Genomic DNA, 22,137 nt, shown 5'->3' with positions numbered 1-22,137 from the left:
ACCAGGATGTAAAGACTAAGTGTGGACATTTTTCTTTTTCAATCCTAAATTTGTCAGCAGTTTCAACCTTTTGTTCGAGATAATTAAAATCCTTGTTAGCATAGCATTGTAACCTTACTTCTTTTTCGTTAACAGGTGAATATATTGTTATGACGGTACACTTTCATCTGCAAAGGAAAATGGGTTATTTTGTAATACAAACCTATATACCTTGCATAATGACCGTCATTCTTTCCCAGGTTTCTTTTTGGATCAACAAGGAATCTGTTCCAGCCAGAACAGTTTTTGGTACGACTACTGTTCAGTGGTATTTCCATAAAATCAACGTCACTGCTACTCATTTGTCATCCAGTGCTTATCTGTTGTAGGTGAATATTCTCATCAAGTTGTGCTGTTCTTCCTGCGAAGGAAAATAGGGTATTACATCATCCATACATACATCCCATGCAGCATGACCGTTGTCTTGTCTCAAGTTGTGTTTTGGATCAACAAAGAATCGGTCCCAGCAAGAACTGTTGCTGGTATGGATCTTGGACTCAATGTGTATCAATGTTATCCATTTATTAAAACAATCCATGCATTCAACTAATAAACAGGTTGTTTCAAACTAGAAATTCATGATGTATATTTTTAGAAAAAGTATCATGTTAGTCCATGGAGTAATGTTTGATGCTATAGCAAAATTTCTTCTGAGTAAAGAGGGTCACCACCAAGAAACTATTATTGGATTCATGCTGCCTGAACCATGGCAGCACGAAACAGGCACTGGCTGAATTATAGCAGCCATGAATATTTTACTCTGAAACCCCGTATGTTTCAGAGGAAGCATACTTTAAAATGCCAGCCATAAACTTTACAGTATGTCTTGTTAACTTGTCCAAGGCAGGTCCCCAGGGGCTTCTTCCCACCCCAAGCTTTAAAACTAACAGGTGTCTCCTTATATGGATCTACAGTATAGAGAAAGACCTATCAGTTAATCAATATTTGGATGTGATGACGATACTGGGGACCAGTCAGCCAAGACACATATTCCATGGCAGGCATTTCGAAGTATACTTTGTATGAAATTCTGTCTAATATTTGAATAAAACATTCACAGCTCCATTAACGCAGCCAGGATCTGATTCATGCTGCCATTAATTTGGGCAACATGAATCTCATGATAGGTCCCCTTTAATGTTCCTTCACACTCATTTGCTGTTTAGTTTTCAGATATAGTATGCAGATTTTGAAAGTAAGAACATTCATCCAAGCAATATGCATGTCACTACTATCTCATAGTACTGGAGTCAATAGCTTGCAATGGAGCAAGGCAACTTTCCTTGACATTTATATGCCCAACAGGTATTTTATATTGTTTTTCCAGTTTTTCCATAGAGTTAAAATCTGCTGTTTGCTCAAATTTGTTGAAGGACTCTAAATACTTATAAAACTAATACAATACAATATTACTGCATGATACAAAAACTCTTTACAGGCTGCTATCTGCATCACAACATCTAGGTGACCATCCATAGAAATGTAAAGCATAATTAAACATCTCATGCAAGAGTATTCTAAAATTTTAATTTACCAAGTTTGTCAACTTCTGCCACACTTCTCTGGATATGATGAGTCAAGGGTAGATCTAAGGTGGGACACATCGGTATTCAGTATAATTACCTTAAGAAAATAACCATGTTTTAATCAAAGAAAGCTTTCTCGTTATGTCAACTTCTCTAGTAGAGGCCTTATATTCGATGTAAAGCATACAGACAGGTATGCACAGGGGTAAACTGACCTGTTAATGATGATCCCTGAAATGTTAAGTTAGAAATAAAAGCTTTGTCCCTCATTCGACCCCAACCGAAACATGATCAAGATCAACTGCTCCTAACACATGTTATTGATCTTGTAATTGGGTCTGTTGTGCTTCAGTCATGGTGGAAGTCAGTTGACTGTATAAAATAGAGCATCATGCTGTTCTGTTATGTCCTACATTTTTGACAGAATCTGGAATAGAGACTTACACTTTTTCTTAATTAAAAATAACTTTTATCATTCACGCATTCAAATTTCCGTTCATTAAGTTATCAGTCTCTGAGGTTTAGGAATTGTTTTATATTTGTCAAATTTTAAATAAAAATGAATTAATTCTTTAAAAAAAATGCCATACCTGTAACTGTTTGTTATGTTATGTTTTAGGAATTACAACGGTTCTGACAATGACTACCTTAAGTATTAGCGCAAGACATTCCTTCCCGAAAGTGTCCTATGCCACTGCTATGGATTGGTTTATAGCTGTATGCTTTGCCTTTGTCTTCTCTGCACTCATTGAGTTTGCGGCTGTGAATTATTTTACCAATCGACAGACTCAACAGGCAATGATGAAAACAGCGAAAGAATCTTCTCTGGCAGCCGTGTCTGTAACAGCGTCCACAGAAGGAGGAGATATTGTCACGGTAAGGTCTCAGGACAATTGCATTGAAAATTTTTTAGTACTGTGCAAAGTCATTATAGGACAAGGTTCAATGATGTAGCAGTGACCACCCCAAGAGTGGTCAACACTTTACAAGAAAATAGCATGTATGTCGAGAAAAAAAACCTGTAAAAGCATAACGGCTAGTGTTGAGCGATACCGCTCGATACCCAAAAATATCATATCGGATGGTATCGCCCGATACGAAAAAAATATCGGGTATCGCCGATTCCAATACCGGAAGTCCCATTCAAGTCAATGGGACTTCCGGTATCGGAATTTAAAAAAGCCCTTTATTTCCTTGTTGGCTAATTCTACGTAATTGAAAACAAATAAGAGTCATGTAGAATGTATTGTGGGAGGTGGAGGAGACATTAAAGGCATAGTGGTTTATTCAAATCACATGGCATAGCATAATTCCAATTTTTTTTTTCAAGACGTTTGGAGTTAAAAAGATATTGCCTATGTTAACTTTTTTATATTTTGTCAGATAGGTATGTTTCACAACTTCCATGCTCTTCTCCTTCTTTTGTACTTCTCCCACACTTTCTCCTTCATGATCCGCAGCAGTAGCATTTTTTTCATCAACTTTTTCTTCACCTTATTCATCTTCTTTTTCACCTTCTTCCCATTTTTTTTTTCCATTCTTCATATTCTTCTTATTCAGCTATTATTAATTTTCATATGCTATTTCTTCATCTTCTCCCTATTTTTCTTATGGTGACAGGCATTCCTGTAGTACTTATCTATAAAAGTTATAAGATTACACCTTACGTTCTGCCTGTCACAAAAGATTTACAACAGGATTTGTCCGTGTTCATTTTGGCCTGCAGCAGCAGGCATTTTCCAGGGGCACCACGAGGAGGAACGGACTCACCCCCATTTACTGCTTAGTCTTCTTCTGCTTATAATTTTGATTTCTTCTATGCTGATTTTTAGTCTTATACTTAATGTTCTTCTGCTTTCTGTTCTTTTGCTTTTGCTTCTTCTGCTTCTTGTTCTTCTGTCTTTTGTTCTGTATCTTGGTGGTTGTCTTCATGTTCTTTGTCCTCTTGGTCTTATTATTTAGGGTCATATTTCTGGTCTTCTTTGGTGTGGTCTTCAGGGTCGTCGTCATCAGGGTCGTCGTCATGGAGATCAATAAGGATTACCAAAGACAATTTCAAAAAGCTTGATCTTGGAAATGTAGCAGAAGGTGCAAGAAGGCTGAGAAACTGGCGAGAACCAGCTGACAGTACTGGAACCCGTAGTGGCAGCAGAAGGAACAAGAGCCAATGGCACTACTGAGGAACAGCTGATGGTGCTGGACCCCGGTTACTATGCAGGAGGTACCTGTGCTAGAAACCACTACCAAGGACCAGCTGACGGTGCTGGACTTCGGATACCGAGATGGAGGCACCTAGGCCAAAGGCTCTGGTGAGAACCAGCTGACAGTGCTGGCACCCGGATGGGTAGCAGAAGGAACAAGAGCCAATGGCACTACTGAGGACCAACTGACGGTGCTGGACCACGGTTACTAAGCAGAAGGTACCTGTGCTAAAAAGCACTACCAAGGACCAGCTGACGGTGCTGGACCTCGGATACCGAGATGGAGGCACCTAGGCCAAAGGCTCTGGCGAGAACCAGCTGACAATGCTGGAACCCGGGTGGGTAGCAGAAGGTACTCATCCAAAGCAAAGTAGCCAGGCCGCAAGCCGGCCGCAGTTACCGAAACCCACAGTCCTACAGGGGGTCCATGTCCCATTGGCACTACGGATCCAGCCTTCAGTGCCAGTTCCCACAGCCCACATAGGAGTCACCTAAACTGCAGGCACCGTAGAGTCGGCTAACCCGGCCGCAAGACGACAGGACAACGGATTGGTGGCATAGTGACCTTGACACTACCCGGAAACAGCAGGCGTGCTGAAAACAGGCTGGGCAACAGGGAGTACTTGTGTCAAAGACACTGCCGAGAACCAGCTGACGGTGCTGGAACCCAGATGGGTAGCAAAAGCTACAAGAGCCAATGGCACTACCGAGGAACAGCTGACGGTGCTGGACCACGGTTACTAGGCAGGAGGTACCTGTGCTAGAAAGCACTACCAAGGACCAGCTGACAGTGCTGGACCTTCGGATACCAAGATGGAGGCACCTAGGCCAAAGGCTCTGGCGAGAACCAGCTGACAGTGCTGGAACCCGAGTGGTTAGCAGAAGGTACCCATCCAAAGCAAAGTAGCCAGGCCGCAAGCCGGCCGCAGTTACCGAAACCCACAGTCCTACAGGGGGTCCATGTCCCATTGGCACTACGGAGCCAGCCTTCAGTGCCAGTTCCCACAGCCCACATAGGAGTCACCTAAACTACAGGCACCGTAGAGTTGGCAAACCCGGCCGCAAGACGACAGGACAACGGATTGGTGGCATAGTGACCTTGACACTACCCGGAAACAGCTGGCGTGCTGGAACCAGGCTGGGCAACAGGGAGTACCCGTGCCAAAGACACTGCCGAGCACCAACTGGCATTGTTGGAGGCCAGGGACAATCATGGTGCAGGCCGAGGCCTACTACTAGCCAGGTGTAAATCGGAGGTATTTTGACTTTGGAGGCAGCAGGAGAGTTTGCCGTACACACAGCAGGGGATCAGCAGACGTTACCGAACCCCACTTTCACATGAACAAGTGTGTTTTTCTGTGTGGACAGCACTTCCGAGCACCAACAGGCGTTGTTGGAGCCCAGGGACAATCATGGTGCAGGCCGAGGCCTACTTGGTGGCAGTTTTAGATTGTTTGTAGGCTACAACAGACTGTCAACGTGCTCCAATTAGGCATCTGTCTCCACTCTGTTTCCAGGATTTCACGTGACCACCAACACCGCCAGTATATGCGTACAGCAGCCGTCTGCCCAATCCACACGTGTTCCTGTGTTACTGGGGTTCTGTAATGTCAGCAGATCTCCTGATGTGTGTCTGCCACTGTCTCCTGCTCTGTCCACATTCCCACCGCTTGCAGGTGGACAGCGCAGGAGACAGTGCCGGACACACATTGGGGGATCTGCTCACGTAACAGAACACCAGGAACACAGGAACACGTGTGGAATGCGTGGACGGCAACTGTGAGCAGGAACTGGCAGTGTTGGAGGTCAGGGGAAATACTAGAGACAGAGTGGAGACAGAGGCCAAATCAGAGAATGTTTAAATCTGAAGTAGTTACAATTTGGAGGCAGCAGCAGTTTGCCCTCCACACAGCAGGGGATCAGCTGACGTTACCGACCCCCACTTTCACCTGAACGAGTGTTTGTTTCTGTGTAGACAGCACTTCCGAACAACAACTGACGATGTTGGAGCCCAGGGATAGTCATTTTGTAGGCCTACTTGGAGGCAGTTTAAGATAAGAAGTTGTATGAATTTGGAGGCAGCAGGAGAGTTTGCCGTACACACAGCAGGGGATCAGCAGACATTACCGAACCCCACTTTCACAAGAACAAGTGTTTTTTTCTGTGTGGACAGCACTTCCGAGCACCAACTGACGTTGTTGGAGCCCAGGGACAATCATGGTGTAGGCCGAGGCCTACTTGGAGCCAGGTGTAAATCTGAGGTTGTTTGACTGTGGAGGGAGCAGGACACTGCCATACACACAGCGGGGATCAGCTGATGTTACCGAACCCCACTTACACATGACCAAGTGATTTGTCTGTGCGGACAGCACTTCTGAGCACCAACTGGCGGTGTCGGAGCACAGGGAAAATCAGGTAGTAGGCCGAGGCCTACTTGGAGCCAGGTGTAAATCTGAGGTGGTTTGACTGTGGAGGGAGCAGGACACTTTGCCATACACACAGCAGGGGATCAACTGACGTTACCGAACCCCACTTACACATGAGCGAGTGTTTTGTCTGTGCGGACAGCACTTCTGAGCACCAACTGGCGGTGTCGGAGCCCAGGGAAAATAAGGTAGTAGGCCGAGGCCTACTTGGAGCCAGGTGTAAATCTGTGGTTGTTTGACTGTGGAGGGAGCAGGACACTTTGCCATACACACAGCAGGGGATCAGCTGACATTACCGAACCCCACTTACACATGAGCGAGTGTTTTGTCTGTGTGGACAGCAGTTCTGAGCAACAACGGGCGTTGCTGTAGCCCAGGAAATAAAGTTCAGGTCATAGAAACATGAACACAACAGGAGACCTGGATCCTGTTGCCAGCCAATTATTTATTCTGGAAGAGGACTGGCAAATTCAGGTGAGATCCAGGCCTTGTTCATTTTCAGAAAAGGAAGCCGGTCAACATTATCGGCAGATAGTCGTATGCGACGGTCTGTTACCACACCACCTGCAGCACTAAAGACGCGTTCCGATAATACACTGGCAGCAGGGCAAGCCAGCACCTCCAATGCATACTGGCTAAGCTCTAGCCATGTATCCAGCTTAGAGACCCAATACTTGAATGAGGAAGAGCCGTCTGGGAGTACACTAACAGGGCAAGACAAGTAGTCTGTCACCAACTGACGGAAACGTTGCCTCCTGCTGACTGGAGCCGTCTGTGATGGTGTAGCTGTTTGTGGCGGTCCCACAAAACTTTTCCACCTTTGGGCCATACTGGCCTTGCCTTGTCCTGCGGCACTGCCTCTGCTACCTCTTTGTGCAGAGCTTCCTCCACTGCCTCTACCCACATGGCTGCTTTGAAAAGCACTACCAGCAACACTTGCGGGGGGAATGGAGAACATGATGGCCTGCACAAGTGTTTCTTGGTACTCCCTCATTTTTCGCTCCCGGTTCAACTGTGGTATGAGGCTTTGTAAGTTGTCCCGGTAGCGAGGATCTAGGAGGGTGTACACCCAATAATGTGTGGAGAATTTTGGCGATGCGGCGGTCATTTAACAAGCACTGCAGCATGAAATCAACCATGTGCTGCAGACTGCCAACTGGACCGGAAACGCTGTCCCCAGCTTGAGGCAGCATCTCAGCCTGCTCAGCATCACCCCACCCTCGCTGTACACACTGACTACTAGAGCCTTGTGTACCTCCCTCCTCTGGAGAGATGTGTTCCTCCTCCTCCATTGACTCCTCGTCATCCTCCTCACTAAGTGTCCCCTGCCTGGGCCTTTGTGTGGAAGCACGTTGCACAGACTTGCCAGAAGCAGATGGCATTTCTGACTCCTCATCCTCGACCTCTTCAAAAACCTCCTCACTTAGTGCTTGTAAGGTTTTTTGAAGCAGACAGATGAGGGGGACAGTCATGCTGATTAGTGCATCATCTGCACTGGCCATCCGCGTGGAGTCATCGAACGCACGCAAAGCTTGGCAGATGTCCCTCATAGTGGCCCACTCAGTGGTGGTGAAGTGTGTCCGGCGCACAGTGCGACTTGTTTGCGCCTGATGCAGCTGGTACTCCATTACTGCTGCCTGCTGCTCACACAACCGCACCAACATATGTAACGTTGAATTCCACCTGGTGGGGAGGTCACATATGATGCGATGTTCTGGCAGGTGGAATCGGCGTTGCAGAGATGCAATGCGCGATCTTGCCATGCTGGAACGCCGCAAGTGAGCACACTCTAGGCGAACCTTGTGCAGCAGTGCATCAAGATCCGGATAGTCCCTCAGAAAGCTCTGCACGACCAAATTGAGCACGTGTGCCAGACATGGTATGTGAGTGAGGTTGCCTAGGCCCAGAGCTGCCACTAGATTTCGGCCATTGTCACTCACTACCAAACCTGGCTGGAGATTCGTTGGCACAAACCACACATCGCTCTCCTGCTTGATGGCATTCCAGAGCTCCTGTGCTGTGTGGCTCCGATTCCCCAAAGAAATTAATTTAAGGACGGCCTGTTGACGTTTGGCCACACCTGTGCTCCTATCTGGCCTAACAGGCTCATGCAGTGCTGATTCCGAGGAACTAGAGTAGGAGGAGGACTCAATATGTACAGACTGCATTCCTGCAATCCTTGGAGTTGGCAGAATACGTACAGAGCCACTCTCCAGATCTGTACCCGGCTCCACAACATGGACCCAATGGGCAGTGAGGGAAAGGTATCGTCCCTGTCCATGGCTACTGGTCCACGCATCGGTGGTCAGGTGGACCTTGCTACTGACGGCGTTTAGTAGCGCATTTTTAATTTTTCCCTCCACATGCTTTTGCAGGGCAGGGACGGCTTGCCTGCTGAAATAAAAGTGGCTGGGCACATTGTATTGTGGAACTGCCAATGATATCAAGTTCCGGAAGGTGTCAGTCTCCACCAGCCTGAATGACAGCATCTCAAGGGCCAGTAGTTTGGCAATGCCGGCATTCAGAGCCAGTGCTCGGGGATGGTTTGCCGAGTATGGCCGCTTTTTCTCCCATGCCTGTGCTACCGATTGCTGGTGAGTGGCCTGGGAGTGTGCTGATGACTGAGAACGTGGTTCAGTGGGTGGAATTTCACTGGGTCTCTGGACAACAGTGGCAGTGGTTCTTCCATGGCGTTCCAGTGAGGAAGCCGAACCAGCTGTGTGTGAGCTGGAGGAAGAGGCCCCAACACAAGCTGAAGAGGGTAGGTGCTGCTGAAGGTTGGCCTACATCTTCAGTGTGTCTGTGTAACTCCACCTCGTGCTTGGTACAGACATGTTTCCACATATTTGTGGTATTGAGGTTGCTCACATTTTTCCCTCGTTTAACTTGCTGATGACACAGCTTGCATTTGACAAAGCAAATGTCATCTGCAACTGTGTCAAAAAAGACCACGCACTGCAAGTCCTGGGAGCGCCCGTTTTGTGTTTTGGAAGAGGATTGCTCCTCACGGGTGCCAAAGTGGAGGCTACAGGCAACCAAGTCTGCCCCCGCCCTCTCCCTCCTCTTTTGGCCGTTCGGGGAATCTCTTCCTCAGAGCTGCTCCCACCACCTTCCTGTGGCTGACGCCATGATGGGTCAAGGACCTCATCATCTCCACTCCCCTCTTCAAGCACCGGCTGGTCCTGGGTTGTCTCGCCAGCACAGTACGCACCAGAAATTGGCAACTGAGTCTCATCATCATCAGATGAGCACTGAGCTGTGCTGACAATAGGCACTGGCCCACCCACCTCTTCAGATTCAGAGGGACAAAGCAGTTGCGCATCACTGCATACTCCCTCTTCTTCACGCTCTAGAATGCTGCTTGGCTGGCCACCTCTTTCCAAGCCAACAGATTCTGAGAACAGAAGTAAAGATTGAGATGGCTCCTGTCCAGGGCTCTCAGACTGCCTGGGCAATTTGGCAGGTGATGAAGAGACAGATGGTTGCTCTTCAGTGCTCTGGCCTTGGGAGGATGCGGAAGTCATTGAAGTGGATGCGTTAGCTGCCATCCATCCGACAACGGCTTCAATTTGTTCGTCACGCAGCAGTGGGGTACGGCGAGGTCCTACAAAGCTGCGCATGAAGGACTGTTGCCTGGTAAAAGAGGGGGATGCCGGGTCACTGGTGGCCACAGCAGACACCGAATCCCCACGTCCTCTCCCTGCTGAATCCCCCCGTCCTCTCCCTGCTTAAACTCCACGGCCACGACCATGTGCCTTACTCCCTGCCTTCTTCATCTTGGTAGACTGATAAAGATAGGCAGAAAAGTAAAAAAGGGGTGGCTTAGTGTTCTTATTCCTGAACACCTGCTAACCAGTATAAGAAACACTAATTTGGCTAAGAGTGTGTGTACTACACTTTAATATGATCTAATGTGGCCTACACAACTGTAAAGTGGAGTGTTTGGTGAACTTTATTTTCTTTTTTTTTTGGGGGGGGAAGAAAAGGATGTGACCAAAGTTTGAAAGCTATAGTATCACAAACTTTTTGGAGCGATTACAATGCAGGAAGCTAACCTACAATGCAATTGATGAGGCTCCAAAAAATAGGGTGATACTAGTCTGGATGGCCCTGAAGGGCACAAGCCAGCAAAAAGGCTCCTCTATCTAATCCTATATAGTGTTTGCAACCAACCAATGACAATGGATGCGGATGGAAGCACACTAATATAGGAACAAAAATCTGGATAAATTAGCTGCAAAAAAAGGACTATGTATGAGGCAGTGACGCACACTGAGCGGACTACAGCTAGCGGTGGCTGTAGAACACACTGCAACGTAAGCTGCACTCACACACAGAGAGACCTATCAGACAGCCAAAAACAGTGCAGAGAAATGGGCTATAGCACTGAAAGGCTGCTGAAAGGCTCCGCTGTCCACTCCTTTAGTGTTTGCAACCAACATATATGGATACATATGGAAGCACACTATACAGGAGAAAAAAAAAGCAGCAATAAAAGAAAAATGTGTATGAGGCAGAGACACACACTGGGCGGCCTACAAGCAGACGTGCCTGCAGGACACACTACACAGCGTGGGTCTGCACTCACACAGCCCTTGCAGACAGTTATTAAAACAGTGCTGCTGGGCTACAAAAATGCTACAGTGGTGGATTATGTAGCCTGGGTAGAGCTATGTTTGATGATCGCTATTTCTAACTGTCCCTCACAGTCTTCAACAGCAGCCTGTCCCTAACTGAATTCACAGCAGAGTGACCAGAAATGGCGGCTGCAGCGGTTTTTATAGTGCATCATGACATCATTTCAGCAGCCAATCACAGTCATGCCAGTAGTTAACATGCCTACATGCCTAACAGGATGTGCCCACACTTCTGAAGATCCCCATTGGCTGAATCAAATCGAGCGGGCTCCTAGCATTATTGGAACTTCCGATTCCGGTATTCGATATTAAAAAAGTATCGGAACTAAGTATCGGAATTCTGATACAGCGAATATCGGCCGATACCCGATACTTGCGGTATCGGAATGCTCAACACTAATAACGGCAGATTTATCCAATAACACCAGCCACTTTGCACTATACCCCAGCTGCAATTTTCAAACTTTTTCAGTTCCACTCCACTGTTCACAATATAAGACTGGAGTCACACACAATGTATAAAAATACGCTCCGTTTTCTATGGACGAGAATCGCAGAAATGTTCCCTGAACAGTGATCCGTATGTCATCCATGTGCAATGCGAAGATTCGACTTTCTCACATCTAAGCATCCGTGTGAAATCCGTATGGCATCCGAAGGCGAGATTTTCTCGCCGGCTTGCAAAATGGACATATGATGGATCCCTGGCCTCAAATATTTGTGAAAACATATATACAGTCTATATATATATATATATATATATATATATATATATATATATGTCAGTGAGACACACACATATATATATATATATATATTTATATTTCGTACAGAGGTAGATAGCAGAATAGCCAATAAATCAATTGTTGGCTTGTGTAAAGTCATTGCAGAACCCGACAGGATATGAGAAATGGTTTACATACAGTAAACCATTGCATATCCGTTAGATTTATGTATGTCCCTCACTAATAATGTTAGTAGTGGGTTTGTAAAAATTTGGAGCTGTAGTTGTTAAATTAAAGGATTAATTCACGGAAAAAACTTGCTTGGGCTCCGGCACAAGTTTCTCCACAAGAGAGGGCAAGCCAGTGAGTGAGGGCAGAAAGTAATAGACTAGAGAAGGACCATTGTTTTTGGGCCCCCCTGGCTAAAAAAATATCTTAAAAAATATTAACAAGGCTTAATGTCACCTTACAATAGCAAGGTGACATTAACCCCTTATTACTCTATATGCCACCCACTACATGGCAATGGGAAGAGAGAGGGTAAGTGCCAGAATTGGCGCATCTTACAGATTCATCTTTTCTGGGGTGGCTGGGGGCAGATTTTTTTAGCCAGGGGGGGCCCAAATACAATGGTCCCTCTCTAGACTATTAATATCTGTCCTCAGTCACTGGCTTGCCCTCTCTAGCGGAGAAAATTGCGTGGGAGCCCACGCAAGTTTTTTCCTTGAATTAATCCTTTAATTTAACACCTACAGTTCCAAAATTTTCAAAACAAACCAAAAAAGGCAAAACAAGTAGAAGGTTGCCAAATCAACCAACAGCCATAATAAAGTCATACATTTGCTCCCTAAAAGACACTCCTTAATACAATGTTGAAAACAGAGAGACCACATTGGAGTATAAAGTCCATAATTATTTATAAAAAATATGGATTTATTGAACTCAATGACAATACATAAATACAAGGATCAGGTAATGATGGCTACAAAGGACAGCTATTAAAAACACATAAAGTGCTAAAGTGCCTAAAATATATGCATACTAAAGGGATAGTGTGCAATATTCTAAACCAGCAAAGTCATTTGCATGTGCATAAGTATAAGCTGGTATACATCATATTATAAGTATTGCTTACCCATAGTATGCCAAACTGGACCCGAGCCCATCGGTTATGTATTGTCATTGATTATATGATCAATAAATTCATATTTTTTATAAATAATTATGGACTTTATACTCCTATGTGATCTTTCCGTTTTCAAGCTCCAAAATTTTACACACACATACTACTAACATTATTAGTGAGGGACATATATAAATCTAACGGATATGCAATGGTTTACTGTATGTAAGCCATGTCTCACATCCTGTCGGGTTCTGTAATGATTTTACAGAAGCTGACAATTGATTTTTCACCTATTCTGCTATCAATATCTCTATGAAATATACTGTATATATATGTTTGTCAATGACATATATATACAGTTGTGGCCAAATGTGTTGACACCCCTGCAATTCTGTCAGATAATACTCAGTTTCTTCCTGAAAATGATTGCAAACACAAATTCTTAGGTATTATTATCTTCATTTAATTTGTCTTAAATTAAAAAACACAAAAAGAATTGTCCTAAAGCCAAATTGGATATAATTCCACACCAAACATAAAAAAGAGGGTGGACAAAAGTATTAGCACTGTTCGAAAAATCATGTGATGCTTCTCTAATTTGTGTAATTAACAGCACCTGTAACTTACCTGTGGCACCTAACAGGTGTTGGCAATAACTAAATCACACTTGCAGCCAGTTGACATGGATTAAAGTTGACTCAACCTCTGTCCTGTGTCCTTGTGTGTGCCACATTGAGCATGGAGAAAAGAAAGAAGACCAAAGAACTGTCTGAGGACTTGAGAAACCAAATTGTGAGGAAGCATGAGCAATCTCAAGGCTACAAGTCCATCTTCAAAGACCTGAATGTTCCTGTGTCTACCGTGTGCAATGTCATCAAGAAGTTTAAAGCCCATGACACTGTGGCTAACCTCCCTAGATGTGGACGGAAAAGAAAAATTGACAAGAGATTTCAACGCAAGATTGTGCGGATGTTGGATAAAGAACCTCGACTAACATCCAAACAAGTTCAAGCTGCCCTGCAGTCCGAGGGTACAACAGTGTCAACCCGTACTATCTGTCGGCATCTGAATGAAAAGGGACTGTATGGTAGGAGACCCAGGAAGACCCCACTATTTACCCCGAGACATAAAAAAGCCAGGCTGGAGTTTGCCAAAACTTACCTGAAAAAACCTAAAACGTTTTGGAAGAATTTTCTCTGGTCAGATGAGACAAAAGTAGAGCTTTTTGCGCAAAGGCATCAACATAGAGTTTACAGGAGAAAAAAAGAGACATTCAATGAAAAGAACACGGTCCCTACAGTCAAACATGGCGGAGGTTCCCTGATGTTTTGGGGTTGCTTTGCTGCCTCTGGCACTGGACTGCTTGACCGTGTGCATGGCATTATGAAGTCTGAAGACTACCAACAAATTTTGCAGCATAATGTAGGGCCCAGTGTGAGAAAGCTGGGTCTCCCTCAGAGGTCATGGGTCTTCCAGCAGGACAATGACCCAAAACACACTTCAAAAAGCACTAGAAAATGGTTTGAGAGAAAGCACTGGAGACTTCTAAGGTGGCCAGCAATGAGTCCAGACCTGAATCCCATAGAACACCTGTGGAGAGATCTAAAAATGGCAGTTTGGAGAAGGCACCCTTCAAATATCAGGGACCTGGAGCAGTTTGCCAAAGAAGAATGGTCTAAAATTTCAGCAGAGCATTGTAAGAAACTCATTGATGGTTACCGGAAGCGGTTGGTCGCAGTTATTTTGGCTAAAGGTTGTGCAACCAAGTATTAGGCTGAGGGTGCCAATACTTTTATCTGGCCCATTTTTGGAGTTTTGTGTGGAATGATCAATGTTTTGCTTTTTGCTTCATTCTCTTTTGTGTTTTTTCATTTAAGACAAATTAAATGAAGATAATAATACCAAAGAATTTGTGTTTGCAATCATTTTAAGGAAGAAACTGATTATTATCTGACAGAATTGCAGGGGTGTCAATACTTTTGGCCACAACTGTATATATATATATATATATATATATATATATATACCTATACTATGTGTACATATGCATTCTTTCTATTCTTTATTAACCTGTCAGTGTGATTTTACAGTATAGCACACTGAATTGCCAGCTTTTCTAAAAGACACCGGTGCGCATTTCTCGCAAGTCACACGCATGGTCCGTGTGTAATTCGGTTTTGTCTCACACCCATAGGCTTGCATTGGCGAGTCTCGGGCGTAATATGGTGCAAATCACAGCATGCTGCGATTTCACCCCCATGAATAATACGGGCGAGGAAAAAAATAGATGAGGAGAGCTGCCCCAGAGATTAACATTGGTCTGAGTGCTATGCGATTTTTCCTCGCATAGCACTCGTCCATATTTCTCTCTAGTGTGACTCCTGCCTAATACAAAAGCTCTATTCAAACTGAATTTAGGAGATCCACTGAAAAGTATTTTTTTATCTTTTTAGATCAGAAGTGAAAATAAATTTCAATAGAAAAGACAAGTGGAAAATTAAATTTTTGAAAAATAAAAAAGATAGATAAAGGCAGCATTATGTAGTTCAAAGCAGAAGTGAGACTTAAACGGGAAAAATATAGTAGAATACAAAAATATTTTTTGTTATATCATAACAGTAAAACAAAAGCATGGCATAAAGAAAAAGAAAGCAATAAAGGTGCAGTTTAAAAGTAGTCTACTATGATACCACATAGAAACAAAAAGTAAAATGTATATTTTTTTGCTATTATGAGATCATTTTCTCTTTAATAGTTTTTATAATATATATTTAGGAAACATTCCTAGAAGACTTTGTTATCACGGTTTAGTTGCGTTAAATTGTATTACATCTGTGGGCCACAGATGATATAAGGTCTTACCAAGCAAAACAGCGACAGCCAGTACACTCTGTATTAGAGATTGGCGAACCTGAACGGTAAAGTTCAGGGTCCGTACTGAACACCTACTGTACCAGCAAGTCCGTGTTCCTGTTCGGGTTCGGCCCCCTGAATACCGGGTGTTTGTCGCGCTGTCATGTGCATGACAGCGCGGCAAAGACCGCTTCTGAACGGCGGTAAAATCATCACCGCCGGTCAGAGAGCCGCGATTCCCAAGCTGTCAAATGATAGCGTGAGTGTGCAGCTGTGGTCGGAGGTATAATATTTGCCTCCGGTCACTGGTATCGGCTGATGGGTCTTCTGCTCTTTTATTTTATAGCACAATATATTTTGTTAATAATTAAAATAAATCAATGGCATATTAAACACTACTGAAAAATGTGATGTGTTCTGTCTTCAGCATTCTGATTCCAACTGCAACTTAAAGAAGAGAGTCAACTCAATGGTCTCTCAAGGAAATGTGTCAATTGAAGACAACCTACCATCTTTTGGGGCATCCTACTGCTCACAACTAGAAGCTCCACCTGCAGACCTTTCACAGCTAGGAATGTCTACAAGCACTTTAAATGGAACTAGCAAAATAGACCAATATGCAAGAATACTATTCCCAGTAGCATTTGCAGCATTTAATTTAGTGTATTGGGTTGTTTATCTTTCGAAAGACACAATGGAGATAAATAGCAGTGTTTAAGAGAATAAAAGGTAAGCAACTCCAGAAGTACATTTAGTTATACGAGGTTAACACTAACATTAAATTTGTTTTTATTTATTTACATACCCTAATGACTAAAATCACACTTCTGAAGATTATATGAAATAAAGCAAAACGTAATTTGTCATTCAAATGTCCAGTGAGTCAATGGGCTTCAAAAGTTTTGATAACTCAAATGTTATTATCTAGCTCAGTGCATAACCAGACCATCTTGAGTATCACGGGGTTGTGTGGTTTTCTGGTGAAAGTGTGAATACTTCTGAACCCACAGATGCTCACACTGCATGATTTCAGGATTCTCTGCTGTTGGGGATGAGACATTCAGACTAGACATGCTCAGCTTCACTCAATTCACTTGTATTGAGCAAAGCTGGACACATCTATTCGGCAGGTTACTGCACGTATGCAAATCACATTCTTAAGGCACGTAACCACCTGCTTTCGCCAGCAACATTTCAGAAGTCTTTAGTCACATCGAGTGACTGCAGAATTTCTTCAGAAGACCGATTAACCCCTTAACATTAGTCTTGGGTTACAGCAGTAGACATTCAAGATTGTAAACAAAGGCGAAAACAATTGAATATCAGATTTAATACAAATAATAGAAATATAGCCTAGCAATATAAGATACCAGCAATCAGGATAGATGTTCACCAAATCCAATTTTGAAAAGCCACTCAGAGTTTGGACTTAAATAGCAGAGATGTGTTTCCTACAAGAACTATAATCAAAAAGTTAGCTAGGCCATACAGTATGAATAAAATATATACTAAGCAAAGTTGCAGAAGGTACTGGTGAGCCTAGTTAGCAATAGCAACATAAGATTCAGGATGCAGGTTCCCAGTTTTATAGTTTTTTACCCAAAAAAGTGGACCTAGGTTTTTGGTAAGCAGAGTGGTCTTAGGAGACCCATATTCGGGGTTTAATGTACAACCATGGTTATTTAGATCCAGGGTAGACTGTAGAGTTGTATCTGTAGCAGGCAGCAGCAGGGTCTCAGTGGCTTCACATTCAGGTCACCAAGCAGAGATTACAGACTTCTGGATACATGTGTGCTAGGTTCACAATAGGCAGGAAGCTGGGTTCAAATTTGGCATACATGTTCTGAACTGGATACAGAGATCAAGTCAGATACAAAGTTCTCAGGATACAGGTGGCTAGTAATGCAATGGTCACAGGCTTAACATCTAGAGTGCTTGGGTATCAAAGTACAAGGTTAACTCAATACACCTATTCACATAAGTGACTGTGCACTGACCAGCTGTTATCACTTGGTAATTAGACAAACACTCAATATTAAAGAAAAGTCTGTGGAGTGGGTAACCAGTACTTAGGGAACCAACTGAAATATTGTGGAGATACAAGAGCAAATGATCAAGGCACTTGACTTTCCTACTGTGTCCACAAACTCCATCCTATGTTGTATCATAAAAATTTATTAGAAACCTGAAATAATATATTCAATTCACCTCAAGCACAGTTACCCATTAATTTTCAATAATGAATAATTTGAACATTATTTAGTAACTTACGTCCATAAAATACTCAATATATTGTGAATTTTTGAAGAAAGAGGAATTAAATACTATTTGGGGCTTAAACATTTATACTGATATGCAATTACCCTATTAATTAATAAATTAATAGCCCCATGAAGTGCCTGATTGAAACTGAGTACGTGGCAGCACGAACTTAGGACATCAGTTCTAAACAAATTGAGTTTCATTGGAATCTACCAAAATTCATGTGTTCTAGGAAAATGGAAATTTGTGGAATTCAATTCATGCGAATCCAGGAAAAGGGTTAAAACCGATTAATTAACATACTCACCTAGCCCCTCACATGTTTTGACTACTGTAGCTCCCCAACAAGACTCCACTGGATTCCTAAAATTCTCATTTTGCTTCATCGCTTAGTCTCCTCTTCACGTTTCCTGTGTTTCTGGCTTTGGTTAGGCCTTGATTCACATTCTGGTGCCTTGATTCACATTCTGGTGTCATGAAATCACAACATGTTTCACCCCACACAGTCATGTGAGATGGCTCATGTCATCACATAATAACTTGTGTTGAGGCCTAGCTGGCTCAGGAAGTGCCTGTGAAGAGTGAGAAGGAGACCAAATCCAGAGAAGAGTGGCTGGCTTAAGAAGTGAGCGGATTACTGGTGGGAGCTGTGGTGGTAGGGACAGGTGAAGGACTAGCTGAGTATAATAATTTAATATTTTTTACACCCTTCCAGCTCATCTATTTATAAAGATTTTGGCACGTGAGACCTCAGACCATTTTTTAGCTGCCATCGAGGTTCAATCAATTGCAAATTGATATTTATAGTTTATTACATCTAGAAGGGACATTTGTATTCATATTTAAAATATGTTGTTAAAGCATTAAATTATGTTAAAAGTTAATCTATATTATTTTTCACTGCAGCAAGACATGACTGATAGAAGTATTATTAAGTAAGATAGTACTACATTTACATCTGTATTTATGTTTTGCTTTTTTTATATTGAAGGGAATGTGTCACCCCAAAAAACGCTATTTACATACAGATATAGGGTTAATCAAAGTGCGAGGACATGCTTACACCTGCCACTCACAATGCAGTGAACAGTGACTCTAGCTACTCTACACCCTTGTTACTGAATGCCAGTGACTCCCGGGAGAAAGCAAGTTAGTTTCTCTCCCTAGCCACAATTTCAATAAAGTGGCTGAGCAGAATTGAAATGCTCTTTACCAAGAGATTAAACCTACATCTACCTGTGAAGAGTTTTTTTGAAGGTTCCCTTTAAAGGTATGGCTTTGGCAGCTCAATTAATTCCTACATATTTGAAATTAATGTAGAATTAAAGAACAAATATTCAAAATGATACAGCATCAGAAAACTTTCTGCTCTGCCCACACTGCTATTTTATTTTATGCTTGTAGGTTATCTGTATATATGTTATCTTTGAAAGACAATCAGTGCATGATTGGTGGAACGCAAAACCCTTGAGAAACCCCAACATGTGCAACCAGCAATGTACTGTATATAGCACTGAGGCTGTGCCTACTATAACTCAAAATCTGTTTATGGAATCATTTCAAAAGAAAATCTTATTTGTCCCTAAATCTTAGCATTTTTCCCATAACTTGTCATCTACACTAACTAGAACAATAATGAAGACATAATTAACAGTGGTTCTGAATTTTGAGTTTGCCTTAAAAATATGCACAATTGTTCTGGTTTTTGAAAAACTATTGCTATTCTGTTATCGCTATTTGTTATGACAATTGTAATAATCATAATAAACTATTTACTAAAATGTAAAATTGCAAATGAATCATTTTCTGTTAAAAAGTCATTTTGAAAATTACATAATTTATCTTAAAAAGTCTAAACAAAAACTACATTTTGGAACACAAACTTCCAAACAACATTTGTGCCACAAAACCCTTTTAAGTTGCCATAAAGAATTTGTGTTTTCACCATTTCCCAAACTTGCTGAAGCATCAGAGAGCTCTCTAAGGTCATTCTGCATTGCAGTGCAGGTCTTCCATAATACTCTTTTGCTATTATAATTTATGGATTATCATAATGTAAGGGGGTACCATGCCTCTACCCCCTTAAAGTTGTGTATTTAGTTATGCTGCTATGTATATAGTGTTTGTTATGTGTTACTGAGTAATGTATATAGTATGTATATACTATTCAATGTAAATATGAATAATAGGGAAAATATAGTACTCATGTATGGCCACTAGATGAGGCATTATAGTGTATGTAATATAAGCTAGGAGTTCAGTATAGTTAACAGTTAAATGTAGGAGTGGTTCACTGTGGGTAAGTTAGGAACATTCCCTGAAGTGGAATAGTAGACAGGGCACCCAGACAGCTCGGGTGGGCTTAGAGCCCGGGATATACAGAGACAAAGCAGTGACCCCACAACTTTGAAGCATTGGAGCCCAGCCAGCCAGCAAAGACAACAGTGACAGCAGTAGTGGGAGTTGGAACTGCAGGAGAACAGTTTAGATGGGCAGGTCGCTCATCAAGTGGCAGATCATTGCATGAACTGACACCCTCAGATCTGGGGCGAAATGGCTGAGAGAACCCCCAAGCGCAGAGATTCTGAAAGGAGAGGACATTGAGGAACCGTGTGATATGGTGCTACCTGGGAATGTGCTGTATAAACAGGAATGAAGTACAGGGAAAGATGAAGAGATGCACTATGCTAAAACTGATGTTGATGCTGTGATGAATATGGATGTGCTGTGTGTGAAGACCAGTAAAGTTATGCATTTAAAAGTTGAAATGGATTGTGTCTCAATTTGTGCAAAACTGGACAGCAGGAGCCTCCAGCAACATAGAGGAGTCCCCGATGGTCCAGAAAGTGAAGCCACAGGTATGCTGAGTAATGGACACTGTTTGCATGTGCCAGGAGGCCAGATCAATTAATCTCTGCCATGACTATGGCCCTGGCCATCCCTCTCAATACCTTGTACGGTGGGGTGTATTACCTGGGTCATAGGAGAACACCATTCTCATTGAAGCACACTTTGCACCGCAGAACCATTTTCCATCTCCAGAGTCACTGGGTAAGTTTCTCTGCTTTGTAGAGCGTAAACTCATACGGCTATTGGGGTCCATTCTATCTCTTTCCTATAGAGTTTAAGCTGTTATGAATGATCAGTGGGATCTATACTCTATCTCACATTTGAAGTAGAAGCTCCTATTGTCAGCGAGATTCTCTCTTTCTCTTTCTTACTCTCTCCTAGAGTGTGTAATCTATCACCAGCGGGGTTCTCTCTCTTTCTCATGCAAAGTGTATTGTAAAATTTAATGGTCTGTAGGGTATCCTCTCACTCTTTCTCTTTTCTGTAGACTATAAGCTCTTATAGTCAGTAGAGCTTCCTCTCTCCAGTAGAGTGTATGCTTTATGGTCTGTAGGGTATCCTCTCACTCTTTCTCTTTTCTGTAGACTATAAGCTCTTATAGTCAGTAGAGCTTCCTCTCTCCAGTAGAGTGTATGCTTTATGGTCTGTAGGGTACCCTCTCTCTCATTTTCTTTTCAGTAGAATGCAAATTTGTACAGTCAGTGGGATTCCCTCTTTCCAGTAGAGTGTAAGCTTTATGGTGTGTAGGGTACCCTTTCTCTCTTTCTCTTTTCTGTAGACTGTAAGCTCTTATAGTCAGTGGGGTTTCCTCTCTCCAGTGTAGTGTAAGTTTTTATGGTCTGTAGGGTACCCTCTTTCTCTCTTTTCTTTTCTGTACAGTGTAAATTTGTATCGTCAGTGGGGTTCCCTCTTTCCAGTAGAGTGTAAGCTTTATGGTCTTTAGTGTAACCTCTCTCTTTTTCTTTTCTGTAGAGTGTAAACTGTTATAGTCCGTGGGGTTCCCTCTCTCCAGTAGAGTGTAAGCTTTAAGGTCTGTAGGGTACCTGCTCTCTTTCTCTTTTCTGTAGAGTGTAAACTTTTATAGTCAGTGGGGTTTTCCCTCTATAGTAGAGTGTAAGCTTTATGGTATCTAGGGTACACTCTCTTTTTCTTTTCTGTAGGGTGTAACCTCTTATAGTCAGTGGAGTTCCATTTCTCCAGTAGAGTGTAAGCTTTATGGTCTGTAGGGTACCTTCTCTCTTTCTCTTTTCTGTAGAGTTTAAACTCTTATAGTCAGTGGAATTCTCTGTCTCCAGTAGAGAAATCTTTATGGTCTGTAGGGTACCTTCTCTCTCTTTCTCTTTTCTGTAGAGTTTAAACTCTTATAGTCAGTGGAATTCTCTGTCTCCACTAGAGAAATCTTTATGGTCTGTAGGGTACCCTCTGTCTCTTTCTCTTTTCTGTAGAGTGTAAACTCTTTTAGTCGGTGGGATTCCCTGTCTCCAGTAGAGTG

General features: G+C 42.9%; 1 protein-coding gene across 2 annotated transcripts in view; it reads left to right on the top strand.

Moving 5' to 3' along the window:
* GABRA6 (gamma-aminobutyric acid type A receptor subunit alpha6) overlaps positions 1-20,563 on the top strand; it is a 52,178-nt gene extending 31,615 nt beyond the window's left edge. The window contains exons 7-9 of one of the 2 annotated variants that reach the window (XM_073581009.1): positions 136-288; positions 2,185-2,441; positions 15,961-20,563. In XM_073581009.1, coding sequence (XP_073437110.1) covers positions 136-288; positions 2,185-2,441; positions 15,961-16,251 — 701 coding nt within the window. In that variant the 3' untranslated portion in view covers positions 16,252-20,563. The remainder of the gene's footprint in view (positions 1-135; positions 289-2,184; positions 2,442-15,960) is intronic. The other variant, XM_073581010.1, reaches the window with a different exon arrangement.
* The last annotated feature ends 1,574 nt before the right edge of the window (positions 20,564-22,137 follow it).

Source organism: Dendrobates tinctorius, unplaced genomic scaffold (assembly GCF_039654945.1).
Source record: "Dendrobates tinctorius isolate UK_male_01 unplaced genomic scaffold, ASM3965494v1 ptg000067l, whole genome shotgun sequence".
NCBI lineage: Eukaryota > Metazoa > Chordata > Amphibia > Anura > Dendrobatidae > Dendrobates > Dendrobates tinctorius.
This window is presented reverse-complemented; position numbering and strand designations above follow the sequence as displayed.